Source organism: Pagrus major, chromosome 18 (assembly GCF_040436345.1).
Source record: "Pagrus major chromosome 18, Pma_NU_1.0".
Lineage (NCBI taxonomy): Eukaryota > Metazoa > Chordata > Actinopteri > Spariformes > Sparidae > Pagrus > Pagrus major.
The window spans coordinates 15,118,687-15,139,654 of NC_133232.1; the positions used below are offsets into that span (position 1 = coordinate 15,118,687).

At 42.8% G+C, this 20,968-nt stretch overlaps 1 protein-coding gene across 3 annotated transcripts in view; it reads left to right on the forward strand.

Annotated features, from left to right (window-relative positions):
* The window catches only part of dyrk1b (dual-specificity tyrosine-(Y)-phosphorylation regulated kinase 1B), a 76,173-nt gene extending 55,205 nt beyond the window's left edge, over window positions 1–20,968 (forward strand). For 2 of the 3 annotated variants that reach the window (XM_073486958.1, XM_073486956.1), the window contains exons 2-13: window positions 3,921–4,093; window positions 5,465–5,584; window positions 7,196–7,384; window positions 8,667–8,814; window positions 9,379–9,528; window positions 11,481–11,617; window positions 12,276–12,422; window positions 12,876–13,016; window positions 13,611–13,731; window positions 15,451–15,633; window positions 17,912–18,015; window positions 19,335–19,936. In XM_073486958.1, the coding sequence (XP_073343059.1) occupies window positions 3,921–4,093; window positions 5,465–5,584; window positions 7,196–7,384; window positions 8,667–8,814; window positions 9,379–9,528; window positions 11,481–11,617; window positions 12,276–12,422; window positions 12,876–13,016; window positions 13,611–13,731; window positions 15,451–15,633; window positions 17,912–18,015; window positions 19,335–19,850 (2,129 nt within the window). In that variant the 3' untranslated portion in view covers window positions 19,851–19,936. Of the gene's footprint in view, window positions 1–3,920; window positions 4,094–5,464; window positions 5,585–7,195; window positions 7,385–8,666; window positions 8,815–9,378; window positions 9,529–11,480; window positions 11,618–12,275; window positions 12,423–12,875; window positions 13,017–13,610; window positions 13,732–15,450; window positions 15,634–17,911; window positions 18,016–19,334 lie in introns of all 3 variants that reach the window. The other variant, XM_073486959.1, reaches the window with a different exon arrangement.

Genomic DNA, 20,968 nt, shown 5'->3' on the forward strand with positions numbered 1-20,968 from the left:
TGACATGTTGGTCATGATGAGGCGTGTTTCCAGGTGTGCTGAGGGCAGCTACAGTTGTAGCCCGTGGTGGGGGTCTAGCACCCCCTTATATCCATAAGGGGAAAGGCATCAGCCATCAGCTGTTGGAATGATCCTCACACACTTCACCTCATGACTCTCCAGGTTTGCACCAGTTTTCTCCCTAAGCTGCAGCAACAAATGACAAGTGTGTGTTACTCCATATTACTCCTTGTGCACATTTCCAAGTAGATTTGGGATTTATAAAGAGAAACTACACACTGTTGGGTGTACGCCAAGTTTTATAAATCTGAATATTTTGTACGTACACAAAAATGTAGTGTAGATTCTCCGCAGACCCCTGATTTTTATTAGGGCCCGAGCAGGGAACCTGCGAGGTCCCTATTGTAATTGCAATGATTATTATTATTATTATTTTATTCCTTCGTCCAAAATGATGGCATTTTTCACTGCCTGAATGTGAATGAAAAGTCGATTTTATTTGGCAAAGTCAGTGGGCTTGGCGAAAAATTTTATAATCTGTTGTTGTTGTGAACGTGCACCACTAGGTGGCGCTATTATCAATGTAAGTACGTTTTGGCTAATAACTCCCACATACTTTGTCGCACCTTCAAAAACCTTATATCCACGCGTTCAGTGAATTGTGCTGAATCTCCTGATATAGGCCACGCCCATTTGTGCTTTGCGTTTTTTTCACTAGCTCGCGCAATGTCGCAAACCTACTTTTTCGAACTCCTCCCAGGCAATTTCACCAATTTGCACCAAACTTTGCACACAGCATCAGTGGACCCTTCTGACAAAAAGTTATTAAAAGAATTTTGATATTCCAAAAAAAACTCAAGTTATTAAATAACAACTTCCTGCAGATTTCGTTCCAACCAGGAAGTGTTGCATATCTCCACATTGGTTTGTCCAAATGACGTGAAACTCAGGATACTACTTGCTCATGAGGCCCAAAGGCTCTGTGCGAAAATGTGGCCAATGACAACTAGGTGGCGCTATTTAAATTGAAGTATTTTATATCTCGACATCGGTTGGTCGGATGAACACAAAACTTGTTACACTCATTGCCACTGCCCTCCTGATGACAGCAGACAAAGGGGTTAGTGATCTGACACTAGGTGGCGCTCTGGTGGCAGTTTCATTTTATATTTGGCACTGTGCCCACACCATAACACTTATGGATATGAAATTTATAGGGGTGGTACAGACCGGCCCCTGTAACTCACACACCAAAAATGACCAGCAGGTGGCGCTATCATCAACACAAACCGTTTTTGCCTAATAACTCCCACATACTTTGTCGCACATTCAAAAACCTTATATCCACGCGTTCAGTGAATCTTGCTGAATCTCCTGATATAGGCCACGCCCATTTGCGCCTAGCGTTTTTTTTCGCTAGCTCGCGAAATGTCGCAAACCTACTTTTTAGAACTCCTCCCAGGCAATTTCACCGATTTGCACCAAACTTTGCACACAGCATCAGTGGACCCTTCTGACAAAAAGTTATTAAAAGAATTTTGATATTCCAAACAATACTCAAGTTATTAAATAACAACTTCCTGTGGATTCGGGTCAAAACAGGAAGTGTTGCATATCTCCACATTGGTGTGTCCAAATGACATGAAACTAAGGACACTACTTCCCCATGAGCCCCTAAGGCTCTGTGCAAAATCTTGGCCCATGACCACTAGGTGGCGCTATTTAAATTGAAGTATTTTATATCTCGACGTCAGTTGGTCGGATTAACACAAAACTTGGTACACTGATTGCCAATGGCCTCCTGAGGACAGCTGACGAAGGTGTTACCGATCTGACACTAGGTGGCGCTCTGGTGGCAGTTTCATTTTATAATTGCCACTGTGCCCACACCATAACACTTATGGATATGAAACTGATTGGGCCGGTATAGACTGGCATCTGTAACTCACACACCAAAAATCACCAGCAGGTGGCGCTATTATCAACACAAAACCGCTTTTTGGCTATCAGTTAAGACATGCGCGCACAATAACGGGGCAATGGGTCCGGGTAAGGAGCACGCCCCGACAGCAGCACGGCCCGACCCGCGTGGCCTGCGAGGGCCCGTTCATCGCTGCTTGCAGCTTTAATTTTAGATTATTTTTGGTCAGTAAAGTAAAAAAGTAGTAGTTAGTAGTTAAAAGTTGTTTATGTTAGTTGTAATATGATGGACAGTGAAACAGCAACAATCTAGATATATGATAACTGCTCTGCAGACCCTTGACAACGTGGAGCCGTTTTGTCTGCTCTCTGGATTGTCATTGTGGCTCATGAATGCCTTCGTCTTGTGTGGACACTGACATCTAGATGTTGTACTGATCCAAGGGGTGGTGTTACCAAATCAAAGGAAACTGATCTTTAATGGTTGTACATTCAGAATTTAATCCTGTGCCATATTAGAGCTGGTGAATTTGAATCAAGTGGAATTGATTTAGGTTTCAAGAAAACTGAAAGGAAAAAGAAGTGTAGCAGAGAAATAACAGAACATTTGACCTTCATTGTCTGTGAAACACGAATGAAAAAAAAAGATTTATTATCATTATTATTTTTAGTACAATGCGTTTTTATTGTCAACAGAACTATCAACTCAGAAACCAAAGTATGTCAGTATGCTCCCATACCAACATCGTTTTGTACTTAAAGCAGCATTATAGAGTTGAAATTTACTCATGGCACAGTTTCAGTGTTTCAGTTCACCCCTGTGAACGCTGATCTAACGCCGATCGAACGCTGGCTGATTGGAAAGCTTTTTTTTCTCCAACTGTTTTCTAAAGAGATGAGACTTTGTTTCATGCAGTTGCATCTGAGCTGTTTGTGTTTTGAAGCAGTCACTAATGATCTTACTGCTTGTGCTTGTATGAAGTTGTCGGACAACACGGTGACCTCTACACTCAGGTTGGGGCAGTTAGGTGTGAGATATTGTGGGCCTCACAGAGTGCTGAGCGGAGGTACAGAGCTGCTGCTGCTGTTGCCTACAGACCGCTGCTGGAGGAGAGAGGCGACACAGCTGCTCTAATCCAGAGCCGTTAACGGCAGAAGCAGAGTTTATTTTTTAAACTTTTGGGATTAAAAAGTGGATTGAAGTTGATTTCTGGCTCTACAGGCTGTTTGTCTGTCCCCACTGCCTCTCCCTGCTGTTGCTGGCCTGTGTGTGTTAACCTGCTGTCACTGAGCAGAGGCTCTCACACGCTCTTCAGAGCCTCACCATTAAACCAGTAGAATAAAATGACAGTCCAGTCACCCAGCCCTACTCTACACTGAGTGGAAATCATTAACTTTCAGATGATTCATTTGGCTCTGAGTTTGACCAGAATCAGACCAGCAGGTGATAGTGAGGACATCCTGATGTTCTGTTTCATATCTGAGCTGTGATTGAATCAGAGGGAAACATGATGTCAGTTATCAGTGCTCTAAGGGTTTGCGCAATAATGAGAGGGGCAGCTTGTGTAGATACCTGCTGTATATTGAAATGTGTAAATAGATCATTATTTGTAGAAACCTGGTATGCAGGTCAATAAACCTATGTGTTTGCTGATAAGTAATAACCCACCCTACCGTATCATTTAATGACCTGAGCAGACTTGTGACATGTTAAAATACATGTAACTGTTGGTTGGGATCCAGCTTGATTGGACTCTCTCAGTTCTGAGAGTGATGTGTTTAAACTGAGTTTTGGGAACTTGACAAGGAACAGCTTCTAGACTTGGATATGTGTAGTGGACAGTTCAGTATGTACGGTGAATAAAGACAGTACTCTGTGTGTGAAAACAGAGCAGCAGTATCTGTGTTGGACCAAAGATGGCAGCATGGAAACAGATGAGAATGTTGGGGTTTCCCTCTCTAATCATCTCTCTCTCTCTCTCTCTCTCTCTCTCCCCCAGGTGTAAGCAGCTCAGGATGTCCGCCCACCTCCTCCTCCTCCTCCTCCTCCTCCTCCTCCTCCTCCTCCTCCACTGCCCAGGGCTTCTCCCTCGCTGAGCCAGCCATGACCAGCCAGCACACACATACACACCCCTCCTTCAGCTCCATCCACTCCATGGCCGAGCAGCAGCAGGTAACACACACGTCTGAGATCTTTCTGTTTCATTTACATTTTCTGTTTTATCTTGACATAACTAGTGCTCTGACTGCTGAGCTGACGCATTTCATCACACTGTTGATGGTGTATTAACCTACATATGAATAATAAAACTGACGGTGGATCTGCCACTCGTGCCTTTTGCACAGGAACTGATTTGTGTTCCACCTGTTGATGAACATGGCAGCACTTGTCTATATTATTACGTTACCTCCATCGAGGAGGTCATGTTTTCACCTGTGTCCAAAACTGGATGGGTGGAATGGTCTTGGTCCAGAGAAGACTCTTTTTGATGATCCAGTTAAAGGGACGGATCCAGGACATTCTTTTCTGTCTTTCTTTAACATTGTGAGATCGGCCACACTCACCTTAACTGTTCAGGAAATAATGCATGGATCTTGATGAAAAAACTCAGGTGTATTTATTTATCTGTAAGTGATTATAATTTGATGTCGACCAGAATAATAATCTGGATCTAGCAGATTTAAATATGTTTTCAGTCTTTTTTTCAGCTACTGCACAGTAAGAAACAGGGTTAGAGATCTGCAACTGGCACAAATGTGCAACTGAGATGATGTTTGTTGTCACTTTGTTCCACACAACAGACACAATGGAGATTATGATTCCATCTGCAGTGTTTTGTTGTCCTGGTGGTCGGCTGAGCTTAAAGGGCACTATGTAGTTTTGTAGAAGAAATTCAAACTCAGAATTTGAATATTTACAATAATAATAATGAGGTAATAATACAAACTCAGAAATATGTATTTTTTCCATAAGTGAATAAACAAGCTGCTCTCAGAGGAAAATATGTGAGTTTGAATTGAGACTCAGACTACACACAGTGTTTTGACTTTTAAAACATGTAAATATAAAAACATCAGAAATGTCCTGATGTATTAAAATGTCTGTACTGTCCATTTAAACCCTGTACAGCTGCATGTCTGTAGGCAGGCACTTGTGTTGTCTCACACAACAACACTCCACCTTCTCATCGCTAGATTCTCATGTGCTTATTTATATTCAGAGTCAGGTCAGTCTCATTGTTCCAAACAGGAAATCCATTTGGTCCAGTGCTCCAGATATTAAAAACACAGTAGAGACGATAGAGGAGAGAAGAAACCCAATACAACCGCAGCAGAATCATTAGAGCCGACTGATATGCAGTATTTGGGGCCGATGGCGATATTAGGGAGCAAAAAGTTCCCATATCGATATATCGGCCGATATATGCATATTATTTACAGTGAGCTCTCAAATGTGGTTATCACTGGAGACAAACAGACTGATGTATGAAGTGCTGCTGTGTGTGTGTGTGTGTGTGTGTGTGTGTGTGTGTGTCCTCTGCAGGTGCTGTCTGATATGACCATACTCCAGCGGAGGATCCCCCCCAGTTTCAGAGACCCTGCCAGCGCTCCACTGAGGAAACTTTCTGTTGACCTCATCAAAACCTACAAGCACATCAATGAGGTATGGCCTTCATGAACACATCAGATTTGGATCAACTGAAAAAAAATATACAGTGTAGTTCCAAAAACTCATTGGGGTCCGAGCAGACTGCAACCAATCATCAACATGGGACATTTTGGAGCTGATGACCAGATACTGATGACTAGAATGTTGAAAGAATCTCATCTCTAGGACAAGCAGTGTTCTTGATCATTGTGAAAACTTAAGTATTGAAGTGTCACCATGAGCTTAATGAGTGACATTATACAGTATGTGCCTGAGTAGTGAGTGCAGTTTTTGGGGGTTTTCTAGGTCTTCTGTGTTTTACTGCCCAAAGTGTTTGTGCAGACAAAAATGATAATAAATGTAGTAGTAGCAAATAACCAAATTTGATATCACAACCTTAATTAACCCGATAATTACCTAATGTGGCACATGGTCGCACCTCAACCACCAGGCTGACGTTAAATAGGCGCCAAAAATGACACATTTCCAGATAAATGGTTGAAACGATAATGTACATGATTGTTAACAGATTTCTGAGCTTAAAGTGAAATAAAATAACAATGTTAGGCATTTCGGTCAGTAATGGATGCAGTGTGAAAACACAAAGTCCTGTTTATTCCAGCTGGTGGAGGCCTGGCAGGAAGAGAGGAGAAAGATGTTAGCACAGTCTGCTGAGGCCTAAACCAACCAGGCGCAGGGAGTGACGAACGGGTGAACGAGTGAAGAACCAGTTTTTCATTATGTAGTATATGTATTGCGAAATCTACTGAAGCTAGCGTGCTTAACGTCACTTAACACCTGGTCCATGAGCTTCCAGTCTACACCACTAGCTGCATGGCTAACTGAGCTAACTAGCTACAGTTGAAACAGGTGAATGGCCTTTTTGGTGTTTTGAGGCAGAAACGTCAGAAACTATAAATCCTGTTGCTGAAATAAGACAAATGTGTCCACTTTTTGATGTTTAGATTGTGGCTGAGAAGTGAAGGTTGTGGAAGTTGCAAGGGATAAGGTAGATACATGTAAAGAAAGCAGAAGAGGAGAGGTGGGTGACTTCACGAGTCATGTGACACGTGCACAAGACGCACAACACACACCCATTATAAACTCAGAAAAGGAGTGAAAAATGCATCAAACCAAAACCGTCATATTTCAAAAGCTGTTTGTTGAAAAAGCTCAATATTTTAAAAGGTAGAAAAAAGTCCTTCAACATTTTGACATTTGAATGTTTTTTGTAACTAGTAGCAGACCAAATACTGCAGAACATGCAGTCTTAAATACATTTCAACAACTGCTGGAAACCAGAAATTAGCTTTTCAAAGTAGAGTAAGTTTGAAGAGGATTTGCGGATTGTTCCATTTTCTTATGTTGCACAGATTTGCTGAAAAAAGCTTTGTGTTTTAAGTCCAGGTTAGAAAAAGAGAAATGGAACAATTGTGTGAATGCTGAGTCAGAAGAAGAGATTGTGATGGGACCACTGGGTGACCCACCTGGTCTGTCCTTCTGTAACCAGCACAGGCTCCAAGCAGCTAACAGTCAATGATGTGCAGATAATGTAATGGGTTGGTCCTAAGATGCACTGTGAAGCAGAGCTGGGAACCTAAACTGTTCTAACCTGTTCATCCACAGGTGTACTATACTAAGAAAAAGCGGAGGGCCCAGCAGGTCCCTCCAGAGGACAGCAGCACCAAGAAGGAGAGAAAAGTCTACAATGACGGCTATGACGACGACAACTACGACTACATAGTCAAAAATGGAGAAAAGTGGCTGGACCGCTATGAGATAGACTCACTGATCGGGAAGGGCTCCTTCGGACAGGTAAGGTCGACAAAGGAGACTTTACGCGAAACCCAATCCACATGACCTGATAGTTTATAAAATCTTGTTCTCAGAAGATCAGTATCTCCGTATAAGCACCAACAGTTTTGGCTGTCTTCACAAATGGAGCGTCAGGAACCAACCTTCAAAGATTTCTTCTTCAGACATAACTGTTCTCATGAAAAAGGTCTGAATTCATCAGAGACGAAACAAAGCATGCAGACTGCAGTTCATGTGTGTGATGTCCTCAGTGGCTCCTGCAGTCAGTGGCAGTTACTTAGTGTCAGTAAGTCGTCCTGATCACAGATCATGGTGTCATGTAGAGCACAACGCTGCTGCCAGCTTTTAACTGACTCGTGGGCTTGAACTGATCTCCCCTCCACTGGCTCCCTGTCACTTTTAGAGTTCGTTTTGAAGTTTTACTGTTTGTTTCTAAAGCACTCCATGGTTTGGCCCCCTCTTCTTTATCTGACCATCGAGACCACTCAGGGCCTCTGACCCGTCACTTCTGGTCGTCCCTCGGGCTCGGCTGAAGCTCAAAGCTCGATAGCGCCCGAGTCTGTGGAACAAACTGCTCCTCCACATCAGATCTGCCCCCTCTATTGAGTGGTTCACAGCACAACTCAAGACACACCTCTTTCTTTGGCTTTCAATCAATCTTAAACTGCTACTACTAACAGGCTCTCAGAAAGGTTGTTGTTCTAGTTTTTACACTGATCAGGGATCTCATCTTGAACATGATCTTTTATTCTCTGTTCGGTTCATGTTGTCTTAAATGTGCTATAGAAATAAATTTGACTCAACTTGACTTGACTAGTAGGTGGGTGTGTTCCTAGTACAGAGCTGGAATTATGATATTGTTAGCTTGGCTGAGCATCAAAAGTAGAAAACTTCAAAAATATATAATCGAATCCGAGCAGTGGCCCTTTGCTGCATGTCATCCCCCCTCTCTCTAACTTGTCCTGTCCAATAAAGCCATGAAAAGGCCAAGAAAATAAGATGAATAATTGAAACAGTATACTAGTTGATATGTTATATCTTGTTTGTTTATTCTGTACATGAAGACAAATGTAAAAAAAAAAGGACAATTTGTGTTTGTAGAGGATGTAACAGTCCTCTCTGGAAGGATGTTTTTGGGTGTCAGGATGAATCGAGTGGACTTTAATGTTTACTGAACGTTAGCTTTAATCTGTTCTTGTTGGGACTCACTAAACACAAAGGATCTGAGTGAGTCCATGTGTATCAGGGTGTGTGATGGTAATGTGTTGATGTGCGTCTGCAGGTGGTGAAGGCCTACGACCACCACGAGCAGGAATGGGTTGCCATTAAGATCATCAAGAACAAAAAGGCGTTTCTAAACCAGGCACAGATTGAACTACGCCTGCTGGAGCTCATGAACAAGCATGACACTGAGATGAAATATTACATAGGTAAGATGGACAACACACACACACACACACACACACCACACACACACACACACGACAGTGAGGTGAGAGAGGTCAGAGGTCAGATATAACACATGTATAGCCTCACAGATGTGTTTACTCCACACTGGTTGTAGCAGTCATGTTGCCAGTCAGAATTGAATTGCATGGATGTACTCAGTTCAAAGAATATTTACATATTATTATTGATATATAATTATGGTATTTGTTTTTAATATTCACTGTGAGTAGCATAAATGGACCACAGCTTGGATTTAGTTGTACAGTGTGTTTCAGAATGATAACTAGATGAACATTGTACCTTGTGTCGAGATGTCCAAAGTATTTACTGCATCAGATCTCCTCATATTGTTTAGTCACATGGTTGTTGAAAAAAGCCAGGACTTGAAAAGTGTGTAATCGTCAGAGAGAAGAGAGGAAATGATTTTCATGTTGTTCAGTACTCTTGCCTGACCTCATCCTTGTTTCAGGGTATATCTTAACCTTCCTCCCTGTCTCCCATCTGTCTCTGTGTGTGTGTCTGTCTGTCAATTTGTCTCGGTGCAGTCCACCTGAAGCGTCACTTTATGTTTAGGAACCATCTCTGTTTGGTGTTTGAGTTGTTGAGCTACAACCTGTACGATCTGCTGAGGAACACCAACTTCAGAGGAGTCTCCCTCAACCTCACCAGAAAATTTGCACAGCAGCTTTGTACAGGTGGGTTCATGGAGACGTTCACGTCGGATTCACACTGCACTGTGGTTGGTTCATGAAGACAGTCACTGTGCCAGTTTAGGTGATTATGGAGACTAAAATTGTTGCGGTGCTGAGAGACACGACAGACAACATGTTGCTCCCCAACCAATCATAGCTTGCCGTCTTTCAAGACCTTCATGATGACGTCGGGAAGGAGATTCTAGGGAACAACTTCCTGTACCAAGAATGAAAACACAGTGGTTTGTATAATGCTGGCTGTCTTATGTTCAGAAAAGCCTAAAAAAAAAAAAAACAAAGACAAAAAAGTGATGGAAACAGAGGAAACGTCACCATTATCAGTCGTCCTTCACTCAGGCACGTCACAGTGGACACAGTGCTCCTATTGGTCAATGTCTAGAACACGTTGTGGAATTCATCGTAAAAGATTCTCACACGCTTGGGTTTTTGTAAAGATTTTTTTTATTGAAAGATGCTCAATTTACATTTCCATTTGTGAAAACACACAAAAGACACGGAGTCTGTCTGAGAAATGAGTAAAGTAGGCAAGTAAGTACACAAGTAAGGCACCAGATGAGTTCGTTGTATGTGTTTGCTTGTCTTCTTGTGGGGACAACATAAGGCAGCCAAGATCCTGTGTCAGGAAAAAACATTCAGTTGTGGTCCTTGATGCCTTTTTTTCATTTCCAACTCCCTACATCTGTCAGGTGGGCTGTTATTGGGCTCATATTAGGTGGTTTCTATCCAAATTTATTGCAATTTATCCAAATTTATTAAAAAAAAAATCAGCAAAAAAAATCCAAATGTCTGCTTGTCTCCATCCACCATCATCGTGTTGGTTCATTGAGATAAGCAGTAGGTGGTGCTAATTCTGCAGTCAGGTGCCATTATACGACTGCAGTAGAAGAGAGTGCAACAAGATGACAGTAAATGGAGCACCAGTCAAACCTTCAACGGTGAAAACAATGTAGAAAACTGGCATTTCTGTTCGTACGTTCTGTTCGTGGCTCCACACAGGGCTGATGTTTTTGTGTGGAGCTTCTGTGGACGTGGAGGTCACATGCTTCATGTACTGCATTATCCATAGGCCAAGTCTGTTTCTATTGCACTTTGTTGCATTTTTCCTTTCTATCAATATTATGAGATTTTCTAATTAAAATAAAATTTAATAATTTTTAAAATGTGCATAGAAATAGGAGGATGGAAACCCAGCTATCGTGCAGCAGCAGCATAATATGTCACACATGACTTTTAGCTTGTTGTTGCCTGCCCCAAGTGGCAAAATGAATCTGATCAGTGCAGTTATATTACATGATGAACGAAGGACACGAGTTGGTCAGAATGGAAATGTTTTTCAGGGTGATCTTAGAAACTCTTTTCAGAAACTCAATTCAGATCAAATCAAAAATGCATGTCTTCCATTCATTAAAAAAAAACAAAGCGTTGCAGCCGTGTGATATAAAGTTGAAACAATCGACTCTGGGAGGAAGAAAAGCTGACATCACACTGTGGTGGCCAATCACATAAGCCTGCCGAAGAAGTTGGGACACTGGTTAAAAAAAACAACAAAATGTAGAGACTTGAAACAGTTTAACAAAGTGTTCCTTTATACGATCATGTGCTTCACAAAGTGGTGAACCTCGGCCCATCCTTTCAGTCCTGACACTCTCACCTGTCACCAATGAACCTGTTCACCTGTGGAATGTTCCAAACTTGTTTGACACATGTTGCTGGCATCAAGTTCAGAAGAAGCATTTTTTACTTACAAGTTATTACTTACAAAGACAGTGAAGTTGATGAGGTTTAACATTAAATATATTGTCAAGGTCCTGTTTTACACAGCGTCCCAACTTTTTTCGATCTACAGTATATATTACAATAACCGTTTACGCTCACAGTCAATGACCCACTGTGGGAGGTGGTAATTAAAAGAATGATGTCCTTTCTGTCCACAGCGTTATTATTCCTAGCCACTCCAGAGCTGTCAATCATCCACTGCGATCTGAAACCAGAGAACATCCTGCTGTGTAATCCCAAGAGATCTGCGATCAAGATAGTCGACTTTGGATCCTCCTGCCAGCTCGGACAGAGGGTAAGTGTGGTGCTCGCTGGGAGATGCTCCCAACAACCCCCAGAGTCAAGGATTATCATATCATACACATGTCTTAGTTAACTCGAAATCAAACCTGTAAAAGCGAGATGTAATTCAAAATTCTGCACTTTCGTTAGTGTTTTAAATGTATAATATGTACTTTCTGCCACTAGGAGGCTCTCTATCAAAACAAAACATAAGACATCTGCAGTGTTTTGTGGGGAGGAGCTGCTACTCAGAGCCGCTAGAGAGGCGGGGCCGATCACTTTGTTAATGGGTTAATTAGCTCGTAATTCGTTATGTCTCTTATTTCATTAAAAAGATTGAAGCCAGTTTAAGCAAAGGGAATCTACTAGAATCAAACTGACATCCCACTTTAAGACTAAAAAGGAGCATTGTTTTTTACCTGTACTTTTACATATTAAATGTTTCCTTTTCAAATTTTAAAACTAATAAAAAGTGCATTCATTGTTTTACCATATTTAAATTCAGAGTTTTACAGTTTAGACATAGTCCGGCCCCTCGGCCTTCAGAAGTCGGTTGGACATGAATAGATATAAAGAAAAGCTTCACGGTGTAATCAAAGTAATTGAACTTCTTCACATGTATGAGCAGAGTCTCTGAACTCGTCTCCTCTTCCATCTCGTCCTCCTCTCAGATCTATCAGTACATCCAGAGCAGGTTTTACCGCTCTCCTGAGGTCCTGTTGGGAATGCCATATGACCTGGCCATCGACATGTGGTCTCTGGGATGCATCCTGGTGGAGATGCACACAGGAGAGCCTCTCTTCAGTGGCTCCAATGAGGTAACAGTGACCACACCGCACATGAGTTAACTTCTCCCAGTTCACATGTCACTCAGCGAGCTGTCATGTGGCAGTTTGCTGTGTAGTCGTTTAGGAGGAGGCTGTGTGCTCTCTCATCAACTGCTCAGACATGAACTACAATATACTGATGTCTTCATCTGACTGTTCATCACAGGAGGTGTTGTAGAATTATTGAGTGTTTGACATTAAAATATTCATTTTAAATTTTAAAAATCATTCATTTTCATTGCCTCTGCTCATTCACAGGTTAAGGTTCACAAGACTTGTTAATTTAGTGAGAGCGTTTGTACATGTGTATGAGCTGTCAGTAACTGTACTGTAGTCAGAGTGAGTGTATACGTTTGATTGCAGCCTTATTCTTCATGGATGTACACAATACAAAGACTCTCTGTGTGTGTGTGTGTGTGTGTGTGTGTGTGTGTGTGTGTGTAGGTTGACCAGATGAATAAGATTGTGGAGGTCCTGGGGGTCCCACCCAGCCACATGCTGGATGCAGCTCCTAAAGCTAGGAAGTACTTTGACAAGCTGTCAGATGGTCTCTGGACAGTGAAGAAGAACAAGGACATCAAGAAGGTTTGTGACGTCAGATGCATTATTTACACTTTTCATTCAAAAGTCAACTTTCACCTGTTGACCTGATGCACAAGAACCCAATGCGGTGTTTCAAGTTATTGTAAACAAGCAAACAAGCTGCTCTAGTAAAGAAAATGAGGCTTTTATTAGTGTTTGAAACAGTCGTGGCTGCATGAGAGAGACTGAGGTCACTGTGATCTGTGTGTATACTCCAGCTGAAGTGGAAAGGAGCTAACCTAAGTTGTAAAGGTTTATAAAAGATGATGAATTCCAACTGAAAATATTAAATTTAACTAAATCCTCTCTGGATTATTAGGACATGAGTTGTTGTGGATTTTAATTCACCTGTATTGTTTTTGCGTCAGTGTCCAAGAGTTTAAAAACCTCAGCAACATTGTTAAAAATCCAGAATATACACAGAGTGTGAGAACGGTGGCAGCTGCAGGACAAAATGTGCAGGTGTAAGAGCAGAAGGGCTTTCACTGCTTTGTAATAGTTTTAATGTGGGTTTGGAGGATCCTAAATTAAAAAAATGTTGTATCTAAACGTGTGTGTGCGTGTGTGTGTGTGGTTGCGTGTGTGTTTGTTTTCCAGGAGTATAAGCCCCCAGCCACACGGCGTCTTCATGAGATTTTGGGTGTTGAGACTGGCGGGCCGGGGGGCCGGAGGGCAGGTGAGCCAGGACACGCCCCCTGTGACTACCTGAAGTTTAAAGGTAATCCAACACTTGAGCCCGTTTCCAGCGAGCAGTCCAGTTTAGTTCACTTCTTTGCTTCTTTGTCAAATGTTGTGGATGGTATCAAAAGAAAGTTCCATTCAGTTTTTTGGTCACCCCTCTGTTGAGGTACCCAGCACACTGATCCGATACTAAAAGGTGGAGTTCAGACACTGCAGATCACTGATTGGTCAGTCGGAACAGCCAGAGTTAGAGTACATTGAAGCGTACTGTCCACAGTGGAAACACACTAAAGATCTGGTGTTCAGGTACTGGTACCAGGAGTTCTGCAGGGTTCAAAGGGTACTGAAAAGAACTTCAGCAGAAACAGCCTTTGTATTGATTTGCAGTCAGGGACAGACTAATCCATTCATCAAATACTGATTTGTATTTATATTACAAGATGTATTGACATAAATATCAATACTTAGAATCTGAAAGTGATTATAGAAGTGATTCCATATAAATGACACTGAAAACCTGCTCTTCACCTGTATGGACATCTCAAACATGGAGAGGAAGTTACAGGCTGACTTCTGAACAGTCCATCATCACCCTGTGCACCATTGTTAGTGGGTACAAGAACCATGTGGAGAACGATGTCCTTCAGTTATTCTCCTTAAAAAAATCTAAACTCAATAATAAATGTTGTATAATGTCTCACATTCTGAATTATACTGCAGTGTACAACACACACACACTTTGTGCAGGAGTCTCAGTGAAACACACACAGCAGTGTTTAGCCTTGCAAAAGTGGGATGATGTGACAGAGACATGAAAGGTTACAGCTCCACACAGTGTCACTGTTAGCTCTCAGGAGGAGCTGAACAACAGGCTTTATATGTTCGCAGGTCAGGTTTGTAGGTCAAAGTATGAAGTGAAAGTGCCAGCACTGACTGACCTCTTCATAAAACCACTGGTAATTGAGCATAAAGTAAATTTGGTCAGATGCATTATTACCATAAACAACATCAGCAAGTGATGTACAGGTAACAGCAACATGGAGGTGATGGTAATATTGCCAGAACTACCAAATGAAATCGAAGAGGGCAGCCCTTCAACTCACCTCGCCACCTCGTCCACATGTACACAGCTGGTTATGGAAACAGAAATGGTCTCTGTCCATACCAACACACCTGAAAACACGCATCACATGACCATTCATGTACAGGAGCAGATTGTATACTATGTGGTCAGCTGGTTAGTTACAGAAAATACTCTGAATGAATCAAGAACGTGACTCCTCTTCACAGAACCCTCCTGGATTCTGCTGTCTTTATTTAAACACTGTCAGCAGCTGTTTTTGTCCCTTTTCCACCGTTGTGTCATTGATGTCCGCTTGTGTCTTTCTCATTAAAGACGATGTAATGTCAGTGTATAAACTCCAATACCCCTCAACTACAGAAACACACTCTTTTCACATGTGCAAATGATGCTACATACATTATTAAGGCCAATCAGGAAGAGAACATGTGTCTGCATCATTGCTTCCTAAAACCTCTCTATCTGCCCGCCCAGATGTAAACACTGACGACAGTGTTTCTGAATATCTCCACCCTGGAAGTTTTTATAAGGTCCATTTTCAGTGAGCTAAACATTGTTTACGTTGGTGAAGAACTCAGAGAAAAAGCTTTGTTTTAAGAAATACTCTTTGACACCTGTGTCCTGTAGCTACTACAAAACATATTCATCATTATCAACATGTTTGTCCTTTTCCAGACCTGATCCTGCGCATGCTGGACTACGACCCTAAAAGCCGTATCACGCCATTCTACGCCCTGCAGCACAATTTCTTCAAGAAGACGACAGATGAAGGAACCAACACCAGTTCATCTACATCCACCTCTCCTGCCATGGACCACTCCCATTCAACCTCCACTACTAGCTCTGTTTCTAGCTCTGGTACAATACACACTCCACACACTCCACACACACTCAGACGCTTCACTCATAGCAGCTCATCACTCGCTCTTTATCTCCTCCTCTAGCTCCCTGAAAATGATCAATCCTTATCAAGGATAAACAGATTTACACATGTGCCATATTCCTTTCATTTCTTAATGATGGATTTAACTGAGCTCCGGGGGATGTTCAGTGACTTGGACACAGTTGGATGTTTTTGTAACTGACTGACAACTTCTTAAAAAAAATTATTTTTGGAGTTCAAATAATTTACATTTTTAATTTTGAAGAAGATAAATAATACTGAAGAGTAAATGAATACATGTGTGTGAATGTGTTAATTTACAGTTAAACAGCAATCAGATCAACTGTAACATTAACTTTGTTTGACAGTTTTTCTGTATTTGTGATCAAATCTGTGAGGATGAATGTAAGCCTGAGTGGCCTGTTAGTGAAATGGTCAAAGTCCTCTTTTATAAGCATCAACACGAGCCCCATACACACTGCCCCGTTCCCACTGTCCTTTCAGTGCGGGAATCATTTCATCAGTTTTGCTGCGGCTCTGATCCGCCTCCAGAGGTAGTATCAGAGCTGCAGCAGAGGAGAGCCAGCGTCTGTGTGAATGGAAAAGCGTCCTACCGACTCTTCGTCACATTTCTGCCCAAAAAACGGCATCTGTCCCCAGCAGAGAGAGCCAGACAGCTCCTGCAGTTGAATGGCAGTGATTATGTGACGAGATTTAGAGCAAAAAACTTTAACTCACCATGTCTTGGTCGATTCCACTATTGTGATGTTGTAGTTACTTTCTCTGGCAACTTCGAAAAACTTTAAAAAAAAATCAGCCCTCCCGACAGAGACTTCAGTGAACTTTCCCCCAGAAAACAGCATCCCTCCCCACGAGTGAGAGAGTCAGACAGGGTCCTCTGTTATCCTATGGCGATGTATGTAATTTAGAGCGAGAAACGTAACTTTGTCACTTTCCATGATGCATGGTGTGTCAGGATCCCAATCACAACACATTATAACAGCATCCATATGATTATAAACAGTCGGTGGATACATGGTGGCAGGTAAACACGTAAAAAAAAACCACACGGTTGTCAACGTCATGATGTGTACCGTCACGCGTCTTTTGGTTCCGCTTTATGTTGGCGCTGCTTCATTCAGTGTGAACAGAAAAAGGCGGTGTAAAGGCGAGCCTGCGCTGCAGTGATAATGCAGTCTCTGTGTGAAGAGTTACAGTGTATACTGGTGTATCCACCACTGTAAAAAGTGTCTGTCTGTAATGATACTTGAGCAGAATAACAAGTTGACAGCTGCTTCAGACAACAGCCTCCATGTTCTTATTCAGTTGTGTCCTCAAAGCCTTCAATTCTCAATTTCTCGATTCATAACCGTCAGCTAAAAAGTTGGAAGTTTGAACCCAGCGCTGTTCCCCAGTAAGTGGGTCCCCCGGCCTCGACTCCTCCTCTGTCCTGCACACTGACTCTGATCCTCTCCCTTCCACATCTTGTGGTTTTGCACTACTTTCAGACCTGACAAATGTCCCACACGTCGTCACTAACATGAATGATTACTGTCACATAATCACATGAGGTCAGCACCGTTTCACCTGCGCTCGCCAGTCTCCTTCTTGCCAACTCCACTCGTAGAGTAATCACTGATCCTACGAGACATATCTCGTATATGATGATAAGTTACACAATAAATTCAAAAGACAGCTTCATCTCATGATGATGTGAGATGATTAGTTTATTTAAGGCCTGAACATCCACATGGAAGTTGTACTATAGACTAGGTTTAAATATTGATTTGTTTTGAATGACAGACGATAGCTGTGACAGGGATAATTATGCTCACATTAATTAAATAATGCTGTCGTACAACTTGCTGTCAGTCCAAATGTGTCCATTATTAAACCTCTTTGTCTGTTTGTAATAATGAATGTAGCAGCAGTGACTCGTCCCTGTCAGCCACACTGTCTCACATTCACTGACACGTAGTCGAGGCAGAGTTAAAAACTGGGACTAATCAAATAAGTGGATAGATGACCTGCAGGGGGCGCCCCGGAGCTGCAGTGCTGGAGCATGTGCACCATGTTCTAGTCACAGCAGCCTGGGTTGGATCCCAGCCCAGTCCCTTTGCTCCATGTCATCCCCTGTCTCTCTTAAGCTGTACCTATCAAGTAACAGAAAAAAGACAGAAACATATAATGAATGAGATATGTCAGTGCTGCCAGCAGTGGTGTGAGTCTAATGTTGCTCTGTTTTATTTCCAGGTGGCTCCAGTGGTTCTTCCAATGACAACCGCAACTACCGCTACAGTAACCGCTACTACAACTCTGCTGTTACACATTCAGACTATGAGATGACCAGCCCTCAGGTACACACAGCACTGCATCACACACACACACACACACACACACACACTTCTATGATGGCTCTGAGTCATATCCTGTATCTATGGTATGGTATTCACCTGGAACAGAGAGTCATTAGTTTTAAAGTCCATGGCAACTGAACATTTGTTTCCACTGCAGGAACTAACAGCTTCTGAGCCTTTGGCACCTACTTCTCCTTTGTGTTGTCACTATATCTGACAAAATATGAGCTTCTTAGATATGTGTCATTAAAGGAACACTTCGCCCAAAAAGTAAAATTCAGTCATCATCTCCTCCCTCCATGCTGATGAAAGTCAGGTGAAGTCTCGTAGTCCACAAAACATTTCTGGAGCTTCACAATAAAACAGAGTTGCAGCATTCTGCTAAACAACTGAAGTAGCTGGAGACTTGATTTAAAACATCAGCTCTACTGACATAATCCAACTCTCTGGTAGTCCTGAGATCCCAAACTGATTTGAAAAAAGGTGGAGCTTGCTCACCCACTTCAGACAAATGCTTTTAGCTTAGCAGCTACAGTGAAGATTTCTTCTTAGAAAAGGTGTAAATAACATCATAACACGAGACACAACTTTATACACCGATGGACAATCCAGGTCCCCACTAGAGGTGGTGCTGTTGTGCAATGTGCACCCTGACGTGATTTGACCCAGAACCACACCTTCTCTAAAATCACATGAATGCTTTCTTGAAAGTTTTGCTTCCTTGTTTCACACAGGTCCTGTATTCTACAGCGAGCAGAAATGTCAAAAACATTACATCACACATATCAGAAGAGTATTTGACTTTGAGTTTGTGCTGGGTTAGATTCAGGCAGCGGCCTGTGGGGGTGTGGCAGCCTTCTCTTATGAGTAATTACATTCTGACAGCCGTCTGAAGGCAGGACCGGATGTCATTCCAACTCGTTTGAGGAAGTGTTGCACATTTTCAAAGTGATGTGGAGTTACACATGAGGATCCATCACAGACCGCTGTGGTTTTGTACACACAGAGGAAAACATCCTCAGCAGTCACTCTGAATCCAACAGAGAGGCTGTGATAAATACGGTATGATAGAACAGAAACAAGGCAGTTTTTCTTGTTTGACCTGATCGTGGCGAACAGGAAACATATGTGCATTTTTTGTTTTACACATTACTCAACAAAACCATGGAAACAAGGTTCGCTGTGCTTCAACATGCGTCGCACCTTCATTTGTTTTGTATCTTTGACATCTCCAGAAACATAAATTCAACCCAGACAGGAACGTTGTTGTTCTTTGTGTACCTCAGAGTGTGTCTCACCTCTGTGTTTCTGTCCACCAGGCTCCCTCCCAGCAGCAGATGAGGATGTGGCCAGGCAGTGATGGTGGAGGTGGGGGTCAGGACCCAGCATACACCCAGTTGCTGCTCCACAAGCCGGCTGCCTCCCAACAACACCAGCGCCACTTCCTGGACCCACCACACCACCCCCACCCAACTTACTCCCACCACGGGAACGGTGGGCGTGGCCTGCGGCAGGGCGGACAGACGGGCATCGGTGGAGGTGGGGGCCAGCAGGGATCCTCACCCCAGATGAGTGACAGCATGGATGTGGGCGTGTCCCTAGGGCTGCACCACCTGGGGGCAGTGTCTTCCATGGAGGCCTCTCAGTTCGGCTCTGCCTCCCTGCCCCTCGCTCTGCCAATTGGACTGTCTGCCTTCCGGACTCGGACGGCCCCGACCGCCCCAGGGCCACAAGCCCCGCCCCCTGAGGACTACTACCCTGCCTCCAACAACAATAACCCCGCTGCGGGGGGCAGAGGGAGGCCGGACTCAGATGAGGGGCCAGCCAACTCTTGATAAAACCTGAACCATGCCCTAAAGCCATACAATTTTAACTACAACTACTACAACTACACCCATACAGCCAGAGTTCAGAGACAAAGAGGTGAACTTTGTGCTGAAGGAGACAGTTTGTACTGCATGAGAGGAGGAGGAGGAAGGAGGAAGGAGGAGGATGCTGGGAAAACTCCTTTTATCCTGTTTTAGTTTGTTGTCTTTTGTTGCGACTGTACTTGGAAAGGAATGATTGTGACGAGTTTGTTTTTATTAATATTATTATTGTTGTTTAATATTATTTGATTTTTCTCGGGTTTGAGGAGTTGTGTGTTCTACTTGGTTGTTGTTTGAGCCTGGAGAGGAGGAGGAGGACGAAGAAGAAAGAGAGAGGAGCCACACGTTTCCATCTTACTCATATGGTGGTTGGAAGTGGAAAGAGCACATATTCATGTTCACAACGGTTAGTCCTGACATTAGTATCTTCATATTTACAGCTCCGAGAGACGAGCAGTCTTAACACACACACACACATACACATGCACACACACACATCCACACACACACGCACACACACACACACACACACACAGACACACACACACACACATATAAACTGTATATATACTGCTGCATCATGAAGACAGTAGCTGGTTTCAAAGGGAGAAACACCAACATATGTGTGATTCAGGAAGGTTTCATGGATTCTCTCTCCTGTCTGTGTTCAGCTCACTTTTTCTTAGAGTTTGTGTCCTCCCTCTGTCGCTCTCCACCCGGCTGTGACGGAGTTAGGAGAGGTGGAGGGAGGAGAAGGTGACAGGACACTTAATGCCTTCCTGGCGCTCATAGGGATCTCCTTCTCCTCCTTCTCCTCCCTGCCTCTCTGCTCTCTTCTTCCTCTCCTCCTCCTGTTGTGTTTCTCCTCCAGACAGCTCCTCCTCTCTGTGCTGCTAATCACCATGAGAACTGGTCCGGATTGCTGCTAAAGATCCAACACAGATCAATAAAGAAATAAAAAGAAATAGAAACAGAAATTAAAAAAAACTTTTTAACCCTTCTGCTTAAGGAAAAGGATAAAGTAAGAACCACTGCATCTCAATGTATTTATTACTATTTAACATGAAAAAACAAACTGAAAGTAA